Source organism: Mustela putorius, unplaced genomic scaffold (assembly GCF_011764305.1).
Source record: "Mustela putorius furo isolate JIRA1106 unplaced genomic scaffold, ASM1176430v1.1 tig00000228_pilon_pilon_pilon, whole genome shotgun sequence".
Classification (NCBI taxonomy): domain Eukaryota; kingdom Metazoa; phylum Chordata; class Mammalia; order Carnivora; family Mustelidae; genus Mustela; species Mustela putorius.
The window spans coordinates 3,565,932-3,584,489 of record NW_025421322.1 but is presented as its reverse complement, the minus strand read 5'-3'; the positions used below and the strand labels follow the sequence as shown (position 1 = coordinate 3,584,489).

Genomic DNA, 18,558 nt, shown 5'->3' with positions numbered 1-18,558 from the left:
ATAAGGTGACTTGTAGTAGAGGTTCGAAGGCAGTTAGTAAATGGGACACAGAGATTTCTGGTGAAAGAGTGTGCTAGTCAGAGGAAATTGGTGTGGTAGTATGTTTGGCGTTTATGGAGCAAGGTAGTGGTTTCTGTGGCTGGAGCTGGCCAGGATGGGGAGAGAAGCCGGCAATGGGGTCAGAGAGAGCAAAGGAGCAATCATTTATAGTCTTTGTAAGCCATGAGGAGCTCTTCAGCTTTTACTCTGAGTGAGGCAGGAAGCCATTGGAGGGTTTTGGGTAGAGGACTGATGCGGTCTGACATGATTTTAAAGACTTACTCTTCTTTTTGGGTCGGGATTGTAGCAGGGCAAGGGTGGAAGCAAGGTGAGCAGTGACGTTGCTTGTTTTGTAGTGCAGCTCAGAGATGATGCTAGCCTGGACCAGGGAGGTAAAGGTAGCAGTGTTGCAAAGTGGTTAGATTCTGGATATAGTCTGTATTTTCTGTTACACATGAATTATGGCTCAGTTAAGCTGTTACATAAGAACTAGTGAGTTATAAAAAATTAAAAATTAAAAAAAAAAAGAACTAGTGAGTTAAGTTGGATGGCTTTAAAAAATAAAACGATCCTGCTATAACCCCTATTTTGTGATGAAGACTTAAGACTTGAGTCTAAGCCACATAGACATTAGGGGTAGAGCTGATAATGTCCTTTTTTAAGCCTTTTTTTTTTTTTTTTTAAATTCTTACTATCCTTCAGTAGGATTTTTGGAATGGAGTTGAGGTAAATCAGTATGTTCAAATAACCATATTTTACTGGTAGTCTTTATATCAGCACTTTCACTATAAATTTAGGTTTTAAGTTGAAGCACTGTGCCTTTGCTTTTAAGTAGTTTCCATGTTATCCAGGGGATTTAGAATGAGTGTATAATGAGTGAGTGTACTGAAATTAAGGTATATGGAGTGATAATACTTGCCTTATATTTTATTTTCTAGAACATTAGATTTACTTGGGAGACAAAAAATACTGTGGCTGGTCCTTACTTCAGACTAAGTAAATCAGAATCTTTTATGGGTAGATCTAAGTTCTCTATGTTCTGAGCTTCTTTTGACATAACTCGATTGGTCTTTGGTTCCTTTCTTTAAGGGCCAATAAGATGCTTCAGGCTCACCTTATAATTTCCCTGCCCCATGCCTAAAACCAGTCACTTGCCCTCATAGATCCCCCTGATGTTTCAGACCTCACATCTTGAACATGCTGTTCTCTTTTCTATGACTCATTAACTCACTCATTCTTTAAGACTCAGCTTCAGTCTCATTTTTTTTTTTTTTTAAACATCAGTTTGGGCTACAGTCATCTTATAATGCCCAGTATTCACATCTATTTTAGCACTCACACTATTTTATTGAAATGATCTGGAGTGCATTTTTCTTTTTTTTTTTTTTTTAAGACTTTATTTATTTACTTGTCAGAGAGAGAGAGAGAGAGAGACCACGCGAGCGAGCACAGGCAGACAGAGCGGCAGGCAGGGGCAGAGGGAGAAGCAGGCTTCCTGCCAAGCTAGGAGCCCGATGTGGGACTCGATCCCAGGACACTGGGATCATGACCTGAACCGAAGGCAGCTGCTTAACCAACTGAGCCACCTAGGCGTCTCTGGAGTGCATTTTTCTTATCCCATTAGATTCTAAGCTTCTTGAGGAAATTTCTTTTAAAGAAATTCTTATAAGGCAGGTATGGATACATTTTATATGCTCCAAGGTTGAACTGGTAACATACAGGAATTCTAATTTGGGAGATGGGAGACAGTAGGGCTATAACATTCCTTAAGTCTGACTCTTGTTTGCTTCTGATTTCTTCTGTAGCCATGTTTTATGAATACTTCAGCATTGTATTAAAGGGACATGATATTTCAGCCTTGAAAAATGGAAGCCATGACGGGTGTTGGAGTTTAAATTATACTTGTGTGAGGTGGTTGTGGAGGCCGACTGAGGTAGGCTGTAACTTCAGCAGTGGTTCTAAAAGCAAGTACAGTTTTTAGAAGTTGAATATATAGTGGCCTTTGTAATAAAAAAATGTAAAAAGAATCTTATGCAGTCTTGTAGACAGTTGCTGTTATGAGTTGGTATTTTGAATTTTTGAGATTCTGTACCATCTTTCAGTCTTTATTGGTACATGTCATTTTTATGTGAAGGTGATCACACAGTACCATTGTTTTATTTTCTCATTTTTCACTTTTTTAAAAATTAAGACATTTCATTGAATTCACACACTTGTCATTTTTATGGCAACACATCACTCCATTTTATTGATATGTAGTAGTTTAGCCATTTCTTAATTGTATATATTTTTTGTTTGCAGTGTTCCACTGTTAAGAAAGTGAACTAGAACCATTTTTATATAAATAGCTTTCCATTTTCTTTTTCTGGAGACTGAATATGCATATTATAGAGGCTTTATCTTAAATTGGGTTATCTATGGCAGAAATTTAATAGAAATATAGAGATAGTGTGAAGTAGCTAAGGGGCCGGGTAGATCTGAGTTCCAGTTTTTTTTTTTTTTTTATCTCTAAATGAATTTATTGCACAGAAAAAAATATATATATACACTTACAGTAGACATGTTCAAAAATAGTTACAGCAGGGCCCTAAATGTAAGCAGTATAGTTGTTTTGTTTTGTTTTGTTTTTTTATAATTTTTTATTTTTTATAAACATATATTTTTATCCCCAGGGGTACAGGTCTGTGAATCACCAGGTTTACACACTTCACAGCACTCACCAAAGTACATACCCTCCCCAATGTCCATAATCCCACCCCCTTCTCCCAAACCCCCTCCCCCCAACAACCCTCAGTTTGTTTTGTGAGATTAAGAGTCACTTATGGTTTGTCTCCCTCCCAATCCCATCTTCTTTCATTGATTCTTCTCCTACCCACTTAAGCCCCCATGTTGCATCACCACTTCCTCATATCAGGGAGATCATATGATAGTTGTCTTTCTCTGCTTGACTTATTTCGCTAAGCATGATACGCTCTAGTTCCATCCATGTTGTCGCAAATGGCAAGATTTCATTTCTTTTGATGGCTGCATAGTATTCCGTTGTGTATATATACCACATCTTCTCGATCAGGAAATGACAGATGCTGGCAAGGATGCGGAGAAAGGGGAACCCTCCTACACTGTTGGTGGGAATGCAAGCTGGTGCAGCCACTCTGGAAAACAGCATGGAGGTTCCTCAAAATGTTGAAAATAGAACTGCCCTATGACCCAGCAATTGCACTATTGGGTATTTACCCTAAAGACATAAACGTAGTGATCCAAAGGGACACGTGCACCCGAATGTTTATAGCAGCAATGTCCACAATAGCCAAACTATGGAAAGAACCTAGATGTCCATCAACAGATGAATGGGTTCCAGTTTTGATAGCTGGTTACTAGCTGTGTGACCCAGAGAAGCTAGTTTACCCTTGTGGGTCTGGGTCTCAGTGGTAAATTGGGCTTAATAAAATAACTAGCATCATTGTGCATTTATAATGTGGTAGATGCTGTTGTGCATATATTAGCCCATTTAAACTTCATTTTTAATATGTGAAAATAGGCATAGAATAGTAAAACAGGTCGGATAGCTACTTACAATGGTAGCGTTATTGTCCCCACTGCTATCTAGAGCTGCTTCAGACCTCTGGAGCTGGTTCTCTTACTCACTTGGTTCTGGGGATACCAGCCTCATCCCGTCCCTTAATTTGCTTCCTAGGCAGGCAAATTTCCCTTTATTGGGCAGATTAATAATTATCAAAGTTCCTGCCACTGGAGTTGGAGTGAATTGTGAGGTCATGCTTGCAGTACTTTAACCCTGTACTTACTGTAGAAGCTGCACCCTAAGAGCAAGGTTCACTGTGGGTTTTAGTATTCTCTATCTCCAAGTTGCATTTGAGGGAGTGGTAATTAATAAAGATGTAGATTCGTATTTTTGTATTAACATCTCATAGGTCTTTTGTTATCCTTCCCTCTCGTTCCCCACTTCTGTCTGCTTTCCTAACAGTATTTGTCTAGTGAGGATTGAACTCCTCGAGTGCTAGGCAGGTAGAGTGCCAGAGTCTTTCAGACCCCAAAAGGAACCTGAAAAATATCCAGTCCAGTGTCCTCACTTACATGAAGAATGTAAAGCTACACAACAAGTCAGAGGACAATTGAGAGCTCAAGCCTGTTTTTCTGATTTAGGTCCAGCATTGGCTTCATTCCATTGTACTGTTTGCCCTCTTATTTGTGTAGTCTTTTAAAAACTACTTTTGTTATATATCCATTTCAGAAACTATTTTCATTTGATTTAGTAGGTTGTTGCCTGCGTATTATGTTTGCTATCAGGAAACAGCTATGTTTATTTAGTTCTTTGAAGTTTTATAAAGTGCTTTCTCATTCTTTATCTCATTTATTTGTTAGGAAGATAACCTTTTGTTCCTTTACCTGAGGTTCTTGAATAGTGGCCGAGATCTCTTTGTTATTCCGGCATGTCCGTTGCTTCTGTATGTTAACAAACGCAGCTACCTTCACGTAAGGCATCTGTGTTGACTCACTCCACGGGGATTATAAAGTGCGGGGAATGTAGTTTCTCAGCTCCAGCTCTTTCCACATCTGGGTGCTCCTGGAATCCGAGGGCGTGAAATTCCAGACTTGGAGGCAATTAGTTGTTTTGAGGCACTTGCATTTCTTGGCTTCTTTAGACTACTTGTGATCAGGGAAGTTCTTTTTAAAACTTAATCAGAGGTTCAATATGTAGTTAAGCAACACATTGTATAGAAACAAACACAAGGATAATCATATCATTTATTGTACTGACATTCTTCAATCAAAATGGTGTTAGAGATAAGATAAATTATATGGCTGTAATGTGTGTCCATGCAATTTGGTTGGTGGCAAGGAAGGGAGTGAATTGTTAGTCTAAGGCTAGCCACTGATTGCCAAAACTTTCTACAGCAGGGGCATATTACCTAATTAGCTCATACAAAACCTGGAGATTCTTAAGAGGATCTTTTATGATTCGTGATTAGGTTAAATTAGTTGAACAAAGTTAAGTCTATGAGAAAGTCCTCCCATTTGTTATTGATTATCTAACCTAAAGAAATGAAGGTGGAAATAAAAGGTATAGTGGTTTTCCTGGAGACTTTTAGAGTGTCTACACTTGGTAGATCATGTAATAAGACTTACTTGTTTGAACTGTATGCAGTTAATTGCTTGTTTGAGAATAGAATGTGAACATTTTAGGATCGCTTTATGATAGTCCTGGGTAAATAAGAGTTAGAGTTAAGTTTTTTATCCTTGAGTTTCTAATAGCTACTGCCGAGGTGAGCCTTATATGTTAAGATTATCTGAAGATAAGACGGCAACTCATTGGCTCAAAGTTCAAAGGAGAGCATTAGCTACAAGAACATAAATCACTAAGTTGTTATCTATCAATTTGTAACAAGTGCAGATGAACAACGTTTATCTAGACAATCTTGTATCATTTACCTATAGTTTGAGGTCAGCCTGTATAGGGGCTTATGTGGTGCTTTGAACTGATTTTGCGGAGATGAGGTTCAAATATATTTTTCAATTCTTTGATTTGAAGCAGCAGGTGCTCCTGGGTGCCTTTTCCAGCAGCTGATATTAACCCCATTTTGCCCATCAAAGCCAGATTAGGTTCTGTTTCAACTATGGAGCTGAGATTAATTAGGTTGTTTACAGAACTTTATTTTCTAGCACTTCACTCTTTGCTGTTTGTTTTATGTGTTAGTTTTCTACCCCACAAGTTAACTCTGGGCTCCATGGCTTTGAGATCTTTGTCTTATTTTAAAATCGGTGATAGCAGGGCTCGCAAAGTTAGATACCTGAAGGAACCATCAGGTAACGTAGATAATTGAGCCAGGCTAAATGAGGCCTGTGACCCCAGGAGAACATACATCCTGGGTAAAGTCAGCCTAATTGCAGCAGATTCTTACCTTGTAGAAATGTGGACTTGATATTGCCTGAACAAAGTATGTCCCCTGATGTTATTTAGCCTGTTGCCTATCAGTTTGCTACTTTATTAGAACATAGTTTTTTTTTTTTTTTAATTTTATTTATTTATCAGAGAGAGAGAGGGGGAGAGAGCAAGCACAGGCAGACAGAATGGCAGGCAGAGGCAGAGGGAGAAGCAGGCTCCCTGCTGAGCAAGGAGCCCGATGTGGGACTCGATCCCAGGACGCTGGGATCATGACCTGAGCCGAAGGCAGCTGCTTAACCAACTGAGCCACCCAGGCGTCCCAGAACATAGTTTTGAATACAGAGAGTACTTCATAGGTGCTTATTGTGTCATAAAACTGGCTACACTGCTTTTGAAGGACTATCTTGGATGTAAATACATGTAATATAATGAAAGATGTTTAAGAATGTTCTCTTCTATTAAAGGCTTTTCCCTTTTTTGAAAGAAGATGAATACACTAATAAAGAGATTAACTCTTACCCAGAAGCAACAGGCTCTGACATTGAATCTTCACTGGTTTGTCCACGAATGTCCTTTGGATCACCCTCCAAGTCAGAAATCAGTGATAACACATTGTAGCAAATTGATGCATATTGCAAGGGCTTTTTCAAAAGAATGATGTGGTGATTGTTAGAATACCTGAATGCCTTGCAACTAAAGTATTGGTTTTTTATTTCTTGAATTCTAGAATAATCTTTCATTCTTTTTTTTTTTTTTTCCTCCCCTCCTAATCAGTGTTAAGATATATTCTTGGTTCTTCCTTTTTAGTATCTCCTACCTTATTTCTTCCATTTCATTCCTGTAGAAACCATCCTGGTTTGAGCTCTTCATTACTCATCTTGGGGCATCTTTCCTAGCCCCTAATTGCCTTTTCTATTCCATATTTAGAACAGCTCCAGGGTTTTTGTTTTTGTTTTTGTTTAATCTATTTCTTGGGTCATAAACAGTCCAATCAAACACACACACACACACACACCAGGAAAAAAACCCTTCTTTCCAGATGTGTACTTTCTTGCTGACCAAACTTCAGGTCCTCCATTCCTCTTCTGATCTTATTTCCTAGTCCCTTACGATGCAGTCAGTTGTTCTCTGCTCCTCCTGATGGCCTGTTCACTCTCTTGCTTTTCCTTACACTATTATTATTTATTAGGAGAATGACCTCTTTTCTATGTGCCTTATATCATTTCTCTTATTATCATACTGTTATTAATTCTTTTATTGTTTGTGCTTTGATTGCCAGACTAGGTTAGAAGTTTGTTAAGGGTAGTATTTCCTTGCTGTATTTCCTGCTGCTTCTTTGAGCTCCTTTTAATGCTTAACACCATGCTTTGTGTGTGGCAGGCACTGAACTTGATTATTACTTTATTTTTTCCTTCATCTGTATTTTTTTACTGTAGTAAAATATACAGCATAAAATTAATCATGTGAAGCATATAGTTCTGTAAAATCGTGTACATTCACATTGGTGTACAGCAATCACTATTATGCATCTCCAGAATTTTTCCTTCTTTCCCAGTTCAAACTCTCTGCCCACTAAACACTAACTCTTCATTCCCACTTTCCCATAAGTCTTTGCCACCACCATGTCACTCTCTGTCTCCATGAATTTGACTACTCCAAGAACCTCATATTAGAAAAATCATATAATGTTTGTCCTTTTGTGACTCAGCATAATGTTTTCAAGGTTTATTGGTGTTGTAGCATGTGTCAGATTTTCTTTTAGGATTAAATAATATTCCACTGTGTGTGTATTTACAGTGTAAACACGATGTTTTGTTCATCCATTCATCTGTGGATTGACACTTGGGTTCCTTCCATCTTTTGGCCACTTGTGAATAATGCTGCTGTGAACATGGGTATACAAATATCTCTTCTATTCCCTGCTTTTACTTCTTTGGGATACATACTCAGAAGTGGAATTAGGGAAACATGTGGTAACTTTATGTTTGATCTTTTAAGGAATCACCGTATTGTTTTTCAAGCAACTGCACCATTTTCCATCTCCACCAGCAATTCCTCCACATCTTACCACCATTTGTTATTTTCTCTCTCTTTTTTTTTTTAATAGCCATGTTAATGGATGTGAGAGGTATCTCATTGTGGTTTTGATTTGCATTTCTCTAATGATTAGTGATGTTGAGTACCTTTTCATGCACTTATTGACCATTTGTATGTTCTTTGAAGAAAGAGTTCTTTGAGTTCTTTGCTCATCTTTTAAGTTGGGTTCTTTGGTTATTTTGTTGTTGAGATGTAGGAGTTCTTTATATATCCCAGATATTAACCTTTTATCATACATACTATTTGCAAATTATTTTCTCCCATTTTTGGGTTGCCTTTTTACTTTGTTGATAGTACCCTTTGATGAAGTCCAATTATCTATTTTTTTCTTTTGTTGCCTGGATTTTGGGTGTGATATTTAAGAAATTATTGCCAAATCCTTTGTCTAGAAGCTTTCCCTCTATGTTTTCTTGTATGTTTATAATTTTAGCTCTTACTGTTACTGTCATTGACCCATTTTCAGTCAGTTTTTTTGTATATGGTTTAGCATAAGAACCCCAAATTCATTTTTATTACATGTGTATATCCAGTCTTCTCAGCACCACTTGTGGAAGACACTATATTTTCTCCACTTAATCATCTTTCCTCATTCATATTTCATTGAATGACCTTGAACTTCTTTGACTGTCACAGTTGTGATTGTAGTAGTAGTAGTAGTGCTTGATACATTTGTTTTAACTTTATTATGTTTTCATTTTTTATATCTTTTCAAAGAAAATGGTGTTTTACAAATAGTATTTTATCAGGAGCTATTGTAGATACCCAAGAGAGAAGTTAATTCATTACAAACAGTGATTTCCTAAGAACATTAGGGATTGATTCTCTTGGTTGAAAAAGGATGGCTGGATAGTTAGGAGGACAGGGATGATAGGAAGACTTTTTAAAACTTTCGAATTTTGAACTATCTAAATGTATTTAATTAGTTCTAAGATAGTATTACTAATTTAAATAGTAATAAATGCAAGTGTTACATTACCTTTGAAACTTTTTATTTGGAATCCTGACTCATGTATTTAGATAAGGAAATAAAAATCTTGGCTCTATTAGTATTATTTCAAATCACAGTAGTAATTTTGTTTATACTTAAATATTATGGATTGCAGAAGCACATTGGGCTGCTTCTATCCATTTTGATAGCAGTACTTCTATAAAATTGAAATGGTAAGTAAATCTGGCACGCAGTAGCAATATTAGGGAATCCATCTGTTTAATTAGAGAATGTCCTTAGTTGGGTAAAAGGGTTAGAATTGCAGTCTTCTTTGGAGACTGATTAAAAATAATAGATAAAATAAAGAATGATGTGCTCAATGAGCTACAATTCAAATAGAGGAAATTTAATGGGAAATGATTACATTAGTAGCAGATGGACTTGCTTCCTGAATTGCAATCTTACTGGAAATCCTAGAACAGCTTAAATTTGTTTTTCAGATTTAGAGTCTGATAGGAAGATAGATTTGTTTATTTGGTGTGCTGTTGTGATTCTTACTGTGTCTTTTGGCTATTTCGTTTTTGCTAGGCTATTTTTATGATTCCCACAAATCCACCACCAACATTCAGGAAGCCAGAACTTTGGTCCGATGATTTCACCGATTTTGTTAAAAAGTGCCTTGTGAAGAATCCTGAGCAGAGAGCTACTGCAACACAGCTTTTACAGGTCAGTGCTCATTCACTTAAGGGAAAGATGTTTTCTCTGTACCTGGTAGCTGTCTCACACTGACCACAATTGTGGTGGGTTTATTTAATTGATTTCTCAAGATGTAAACCTGCGAGGATATATGGATTGACAAAGAAAGACACACACACCATTCTTATCCTACATGTTTTCTTTGTCTCATTTTTTTCTTTTCTGCTTTCCATATTCAGTCTTCTGTCTTTTTTCTGTTTCTTTGTTGTTGTTGTCAACTCTTCCAGAGTTGTTTAAAACAAAATTTCCAAAGTGTTCTCATTTCAGAAATGAGTTATTTTCTCCACTCTTACTATTTTTCATGTTTTTTCCCTGATGTGTTGTTACTTGTTGACCCAGCAATTATTCTTTGACTTTTTGATATACCATACAGTATATAAATACAAGATCCCTGAGCTCTTTGAAAATATCTCATGTTGTATATACATACTGGTTCCAAGATTACCTATGTCCTTTTAGTACTCCTGTTATGAGTAGATTTTATATTCAGAGTGCCAGGAATTTTTTTTTCTCTTAATCTGGCTTGATATTTAACACAGTCAGAAATAATTTAACGTTTTAATAGGTTTTTGTGTCTTTATTTTCTCCACCAAATTGGCTTAGACCTCTAAGCTAATAATAAGACTTGATATTTGGAAATTAATTCTTTTTTTTTAAAGATTTTATTTATTTATTTGACAGAGAGAAATCACAAGTACACGGAGAGGCAGGCAGAGAGAGAAAGAGGGAAGCAGGCTCCCTGCTGAGCAGAGAGCCCGATGAGGGACTCGATCCCAGGACCCTGAGATCATGACCCGAGCCGAAGGCAGCAGCTTAACCCGCTGAGCCACCAGGCGCCCGGAAATTAATTCTTTTTTGACCCAGCAATTACATTCTAGAAATTTGTTTTACAGAAAAATTTAACCATGTGTGATATAACTTATGTGTAAAAGTATTCATAGTACATTGTAATGGCAAAGGATTGGAAACAACATACATATCTGTCAACAAGTTGGAAGCGATCTAAGATCCACTGAGAGGAGTGATTGGCAGAATCACTCCTCTGCCATTGGCAGATTGGCAGAATATATATACATATATGTATATATCATTGTAATTTATATTATTATATTCATTATAATATTCACTCAGTCATATATAACCACCAATTTGTTATATTAACATATAAATAATAAAGAATACAATTACATATTTCATTATAATTTCTTGGTTTTTTTTTTTTAAGATTTTATTTATTTGTCAGAGAAAGAGCAAGCACAATCAGGGGGGAATGGCAGGAAGAGGGAGAAGCAGGCTTCCTGCTGAGCAAGGAGCCTGAGACAGGACTGGATTCCAGGACCCCAGGATCATGACCTGAGCTGAAAGCAGACGCTTAACTGACTGAGCCACCCAGGCGTCCCCATAATGTCTTTCGTATATAAATCATGTGCATATGCCCGTGTCAGAGCTTGTAGTAGAGTAGCTCTGGAAAAATAATCAAGAAACTGGCCTCCAGAGAAAGTAACTGCATGGTTGAGAAACAGGAGTGGGATGGAGACATACATTTTTCTGAATGCTTTTTGAGCCTTTTGAGTTCCATGTTATATGTAGGGATTACCTTTCAAAAATTAATTAATTGAAACATTTATTTTGAAATACTGTCAGCATTTCAAAGGAATTTTGAGCACGTAACTCAAGGGTTGATTGATATTGTTGAGTATCTCAATTAATCAACTCCAAGGAAGGCCAGAAAGGAGTGGGGAGAAAAGAAAAACAGAAAAAATGGGACAGATAACACAAAAAATGATGGTGAAAATAAATCCAAATATATCTGGTAACTGATTTTTAGATAATGTAACAAATATTTCTTTGCAGACTTTGGTCCATAATCTTTTCTGATCTTAAGAAAATAAATTCTGGGGGCGCCTGGGTGGCTCAGTGGGTTAAGCCGCTGCCTTCGGCTCAGGTCATGATCTCAGGGTCCTGGGATCGAGTCCCGCATCGGGCTCTCTGCTCAGCAGGAAGCCTGCTTCCCCCTCTCTCTCTCTGCCTGCCTCTCCATCTACTTGTAATTTCTCTCTGTCAAATAAATAAATAAAATCTTTAAAAAAAAAAAATAAAAAAAAAAAAATAAAAAAAAAAAAAAAAGAAAATAAATTCTGGGTTTTTTGTTTTTGTTTTACTTTGAGTTTTTAGGATAAAAAAAGCATTTAAGAAATATTCCAGGGGCACCTGGGTGGCTCAATCAGTCAGTCAGTTGAGTGTCTAACTCTTGGTTTCGGCTTAAGTTATGATCTCATGGGTCATGAGATTGAGCTCTGTGCTCAGTGGGGAGTCTGCTGGAGATTTTCTCCCTCTACCCATCTCCCTGCTCTCTCTCTCTCTCCCTCTCTCAAATAAATAAATCTTTAAAAAAAAAAAAAAAGAAAGAAATATTCCAGTATAATTCCTTAATTTTTGTGAATGATGATCTTGAAGCCCAGAAAGGTTAAATGACTCACTGAAGATCATACCGTGAACATGACTGTGGTAGGTTATTTCATTTGCCCCCTAGCTCCACTCTTTCTCCACTCTGTTTTCTGCCCAAGAGGTTGACCTGTATGGGCTACATTAACAAGCTCTGTTACCCTCTAGTTTTTAGTTGGGTTTGGCTCAAACATCTTTCTTTATAATAAGAGTAAATTGTGCAACTAATTTTGTATAGTGCTTATGAGCCAGTATTGGCTTTCTTGATTTTTTTCTCTATTGAGCTACTGTTGACTGCTCAAGGCTCTCTGTTACAATGTACTCTTCCTTGTCTAGCTTTTTTTTTTTTTTTTTTTAATGATTTATTTATTTGAGAGAGAGAGAGCATGCACAATCATGAGCTGCAGAGGCACAGGGAGAGAGAATCTCCAGCAGACCATTCTGAGCCTAGAGTCTGCAGTGGGGTTTGATCTCATGACCCTGAGATCAAGACCTGAGCTGAAATCAAGAGTGGAGAGCTTAACTGACTGTGCCACCCAGGCATCCCCCTGGCACACCTTCTTAACTGACCCCTTGCTAACTCCTTTCTTTTCCCGTATAAATTCTGAAGTAATAGACTTGTAGTTTCCTTATACAGACCATGCCTTTTCAATCCTCTGTACCTTTTCTCACACTGTTTCCCCCACCACAACCTAGTTTAAAAATCCCATTCACAAACAGACTCCTTCTTACTCTTTTAATTGTTTCTAATTCAAACTAGGTATTCCTCCAGGAAGCCTTCCTCTCATCCTCGTTTAGGCTAGTTATCATTCCATGGTGTTCCCATAAGTGCATATCATATATTGGAATCTGGTGCTTAATACATGTGTATTGGAGGAGCGCCTGGGTGGCTCAGTGGGATAAGCCTCTGCCTTTGGCTCAGGTCATGATCTTGGGGTCCTGGGATTGAGCCCCACATTGGGCTTTCTGCCCAGTAGGGAGCCTGCTTCCCCCGTCTCTCTACCTGCCTCTCTGTCTTCTTGTGATCTCTCTCTCTGTCAAATAAATAAACAAAATCTTTTTAAAAATTGCATGTGTATTACGTAGAATAATTATCTTGAGTCTCATTAGACTCGTTTGAGTCTTATTTGGTAGATGCCTAGAAGCCATTCTGTCCCTTAAAGGAGTTTTGCACGCCTTACATATTATGAATTGATTTATGACTCTCAGAGGACAGTCTTACTATGAAGTTTTAGTGGACACATCTGTAGCCTACCTGGAAGGTGATACTGTGTTGATTTCTAGACCCTGAAAAAGAAATAGTTTTTAAAAGGAAATTCATGCTGAATTGTTATGGTGGTTTATTCTCCATGGCATAGCATAAATAATTGCTTAAATTTAAAGAATCATACGCTGAAAGGATCCTTTGAAATTGTTAGTTAACTCATAGTAGTTTTCAAAAGATGAGTTAATTGAAACCCCAAAGATGTTAAAGGACAGGGTTCAAGTTCAGCCTAGTGGCACTAGAGTTGCTGGTGGGCAGCCTCCAACCTAAAGTCAACTTCTGCCCCAGGAAGTTCTTCTGTGATCATGTGAGGTTGACTGAGGTCTGCCATTATTTGTATTGACCCCCGGGCTTGGCTGGAACAGATGGTGTCCTGGGTTACTGTGCACTCCTGTGGCATGTGACTTACTCTTCATTTCACCAGTTCAGCTGAGTAGTAGAAACTATCTACCTTGTTGTCCCTCCCATTTACAGTAGTCAAAGTACTTTCTCTTCATACTTTAAGATCTTTATCAAACTGTGTTATAGTGTTTGCTCTAAGCTTTAAACAATTGAGAAAACTCAAGAGAAAAAGGGAAATCTATTGTATTTACGCTATTTTTGCTCTTCCCATTGTTCTTTCTCCTAATGTTTCACAGTCCTTCCTTCTATTACTTCCTTTCTGTCTAGAGGACTTCCTGTAAGCCTTTTTTTTAAGGTAGGTCTGTAGTAACAAATTCTTAGTTTTTCTTCATCTGAGAATGTCTGGTCTTCCTCTTCTTTCCTGAGGAAACACTTTTATGTTCTGTTGATCTTTATTAAAATAACTGTCTATTGACATATAATTATGAAAATTACATTTTGAAGCTGATTGCTGCCTTAAAAGGTTGTCTGTCTCAAATTGTACTTGTTCCTTTACTTTCTCTCACCCTTCCCCAGCCCCCCTCATTAAGTCATCAAAGAGGTGCTAGGTGATTCAGTCAGTTGAGCATCTGACTCTTGATTTCAGCTCAGGTCATGATCTCAGGGTGGTGAGACTGAGCCCCACATTGGGCTCCATGCTCCAGACTCCATGTGGTGCCTACTTGAAATTCTCTCTCTCTCTCTCTCTCTGCCTCTCCTCCTGCTAAGTCATGTGTTTGTTCCTTCTCTCTCAAAAAAAAAAAAGTCATTGAAAACCCAGGCCTATTCTTTTTTGTTTTTTTAAATTAACATATAATGTATTATTAGCCCCAGGGGTACTGGTCTGTGAATCGCCATGTTTATATACTTCACAGCACTCACCCTAAGCACATAGCCTCCCCAGTGTCCATAAACACAGGCCTGTTCTTGTGGTTTCCCTTCTGTTTATCAGAATTATAAAAGCAAACTCAAATACTTTAGCTAGATCAGAATAATACAAAAAAAGAAGTTAAAAGTTTTATACGTACTATAGAAATGAGACTGTATGTTCTGAAAAGTATTTTTCTTCTATTGCTGTTATTTTGCTATTGGGGATGATTATATTATTTAAAAGATAATAAAGTAAAAAAATATATATAAGAGAAGTAATGAAGTAGTTGCCCTCCTTTTCACCACTGTCAGTTTATTAAGGTTAATTAAAATTTGTATGTATTACCAAAATAATTTTATTTTCATATGTAATATCACCAATCTCTTATTTTTATGAGCTTTTACTTAATTACTTTTTAATTTTTAAAAGTTTTTATTTAAACTTCAGTTATCTAACATACAGTGGAATATTAGTTTCAGGTGTACAATATGTGTTTCAACACTTCCATACAACATCCGATACTCATCATGACAAGTACATTCCTTAATCCCCACCACTCACCTCTCTCTGGTAACTGAAGATCACCACTCGGTAAAAAGTTCTTCTTATCTTTTTCAGTATCTAATTTATACTTCCTTCGGACAATTATATTTTTAAGGGTAAGGTAGTTTTATTAATAGGATTGTGTTTTGTGTGTGTGCTTTAATAGTTTTCTAGAATCAAGTTAAACCTAAAAACAAAATCTTAATTTCTAAAGCAGCTGAAATATTCTCTTTTCTTAATGTATACATTTAATTCTGGTTGAAAGAACAGTCATTGAAGCTGATGATCCTGGTTAGCATTTATGCCTTTTTAAAATGTATTTTAGTTATCATTCAAAAAATTGAAGCAGAAGGAAAACTTCCAGACTCTGGTTATCATTCAGAGAAATCTTTTGAATTTATACCATTGAATTTTACTTTTCCAGCATCCTTTTATCAAGAATGCAAAGCCTGTGTCAATTTTAAGAGACCTGATCACAGAAGCTATGGAGATCAAAGCTAAAAGACATGAAGAGCAGCAGCGAGAATTGGAAGAGGAGGAAGAAAATTCGGTTCGTAAATACCCTCAAAAAGTCAATTTCTTTCCTTCTGAGTCATTTTTAATAACAAAATAACATAATTATGTATCACATTTTATGATGTCTAATGCTTCTCTTCTTTACTAATGATGTTTTCCTTCTTTTAAATTGTACAGTTTTTTCTGGTTTAGGATCCAGAGATGAATACCTCTTGGTATTCAGATAGTTGTAAAATCTGAAAACATAAATATTTTATTTTTTTACTGATTGAAAATGTTATTGATAGTATTACATTTTCCCACAGAAGTTTGTTTTAATCTTATAGTTACACAAATAGTATTATTTTGCTAATTTACATTTAGTTACAATTTCAGAGACTAGTTATCCAATGGGAATTTCTTGAAATTCTTTTACCCTTTTCACCAATTATTAAACCTTGTGTCATAAGGTATCCCAGGACAAGAACTAGTGTGCATCTTGGCAGAGTTGATTTTTGATCAACTTTGAGACAGATGTTTTAAACTTATTTTATAGATGTAAGATTTTTACTAATGAATCCACCATTTAGAATTTTAAATAACATCTTTATAAAGATGATTTTATTTGTAGCTGTGGGATTGTGTATTAATTCTATAAAGTTAAATAAGTGATATGGAATGAGGTAAAGGCCTTGGTTTTTGCATTCAAAAGGCTTTCTACTTCCCACCCTAGGTTCCTGTGTGTTGGTAGGTACAGTTATTGATTACTCATTTGTAAATGTTGATTTTTTTTCTAGATTTTTTTTATAGTTTTAAAAGCACTTTTATCATATATTATCATGTATTATTTATCATATATTTATCATATACCATATATATTATTTATCATATATTATTTCATTTTATCTTTTAAAAAAAGATTGGTCACATATATATGTTATTATCCCATTTTGCAGATGAGTGGAATTAGGTTAGGAGAGAAGTGATTTACCAAATTTCACAAAGCTATTGAGGAGCCAAGAATAAAAATAGAAAACTTGTAAGCTCCCATGTTCATTCATTAATGCTTTATGCTCACTTTTCAATCAGATGTTTACCAGGGCTTCAGAAATAAGCAATGTTGACTTATCAGAGTTACATAATTTCTGATAAGTTTATATTCACAAAAATGTCTAGTTTTTGCCCTTCTGTGGTTGCACCCATCTGCCTTGCTTTTACCTTATGCAAGCTTCATATGAGTGCTGGGCTGGTAAACTGCCTTCAGTTAGCTGTCAGTGGCAATTGATTGTTTGGCTCTGTTCTGTCTTCCCTACGTAATTATAGACCAGTTTCCATTTTTGATGAATAAAGAACCATTGATGACTCCAGAGCTTACCAGTTTTTACTAGTCTTAATACCTTGCTATAGTCACTTCGGTGATTTTCTGCTGCTTCAGTGATATCTTTCTTCACTATTTTCCTCTCCTCTGCTGAGCTCCAGCATGACTGATCTTCTTTCACATTTTTAATTTTTATTTATTTTATTTTTTCTTTTGATTTCTTTTTTATTATGTTCAGTTAGTACATCATTATAGTATAGTATAGTACATAATTAGTTTTTGATGTAGTGTTCAAAGACTCATTAATTGTGTATACACCCAGTGTACATCACAGCACGTGTCCTTCTTAATACCCATCACCATGTTACCCCCTCCCCTCTGAAATCCTCACTTTGTTTCCTGGGGTTCATATCCATAGTCTCTCATGGTTCATCTCTCTCTCTGATTTCTCCCCTTTCAGATTTCCCTCCCTTCCCCTGTGGTCCTCTGTGCTATTGCTTATGTTCCACATATGAGTGAAACTATATGGTAATTGTCTTTCTCTGCTTGACTTACTTCACTTAGTATAAACCCCTCCAGTTCCATCCGTGTTGATGCAAATGGTAGGTATTCATCCTTTCCGATGGCTGAGTAATATTCCATTGTATATATATACCACATCTTCTTTATCCATTCATCTGTTGAAAGGCATCTTGGTTCCTTCCACAGTTTGGTTGTTGTGGACATTGCTGCTATGAACATAGGGGTACATGTGCCCCTTCTTTTCACTGCATCTGTACCTTTGGAGTAAATACCTATAGTACAATTCCTGGGTTGTAGAGTAGTTCTATTTTTAACATCTTAAGGAACCTCCATACTGTTTTCCAGAGTAGCTGTACCAGCTTACATTCCCACCAACAGTGTAAGAAGGTTCCCCTTTCTCTACATCCTCACCAACATTTGCTGTTTTCTGTTTTATTTGCCATTCTAATTGGTGTAAGATGGTATCTCATTATGGTTTTGATTTGTATTTCCCTGATGGCTAATGATGTTGAGCACTTTTTCATGTTTCTGTTAGCCATTTGTATGTCTTCTTTGGAGAAGTGTCTGTTCATGTCTTCTGCCCATTTTTTTGACTGGGTTATTTGTTTTTAGAGTGTTGAGTTTGAGAAGTTCTTTATAGATCTTGGATATCAGCCCTTTATCTGCAGTGTCATTTGCAAATATCTTCTCCCATTCGTGGGTTGCCTCTTTGTTTTGTTGACTGTTTCCTTTGCTGTGCAGAATTTTGATCTTGATGAAGTCCCATTTTTGCTTTTGTTTCCTTTGCCTTTGGAAATGTGTCTTGAAAGAAGTTGCAGTGGCCAATGTTGAAGCGGTTACTGCTTGTGTTCTCCTCTAGGATTTTGTTGGATTCCTATCTCACATTGAGGTCTTTTACCCATTTTGAGTTTTATCTTTGTGTATGGTGTAAGGGAATCACCCCGCTCCACTCTTCTATATGCAGCTGTCCAGTTTTCCCAGCACCACTTATTGAAGA

At 36.7% G+C, this 18,558-nt stretch overlaps 1 protein-coding gene across 2 annotated transcripts in view; it reads left to right on the top strand.

Annotated features, from left to right (window-relative positions):
- STK3 (serine/threonine kinase 3) overlaps positions 1-18,558 on the top strand; it is a 273,495-nt gene that overhangs the window by 142,833 nt on the left and 112,104 nt on the right. For both annotated transcript variants that reach the window (XM_045077977.1, XM_045077978.1), the window contains 2 exons: positions 9,555-9,692; positions 15,651-15,776. In XM_045077977.1, coding sequence (XP_044933912.1) covers positions 9,555-9,692; positions 15,651-15,776 — 264 coding nt within the window. The remainder of the gene's footprint in view (positions 1-9,554; positions 9,693-15,650; positions 15,777-18,558) is intronic.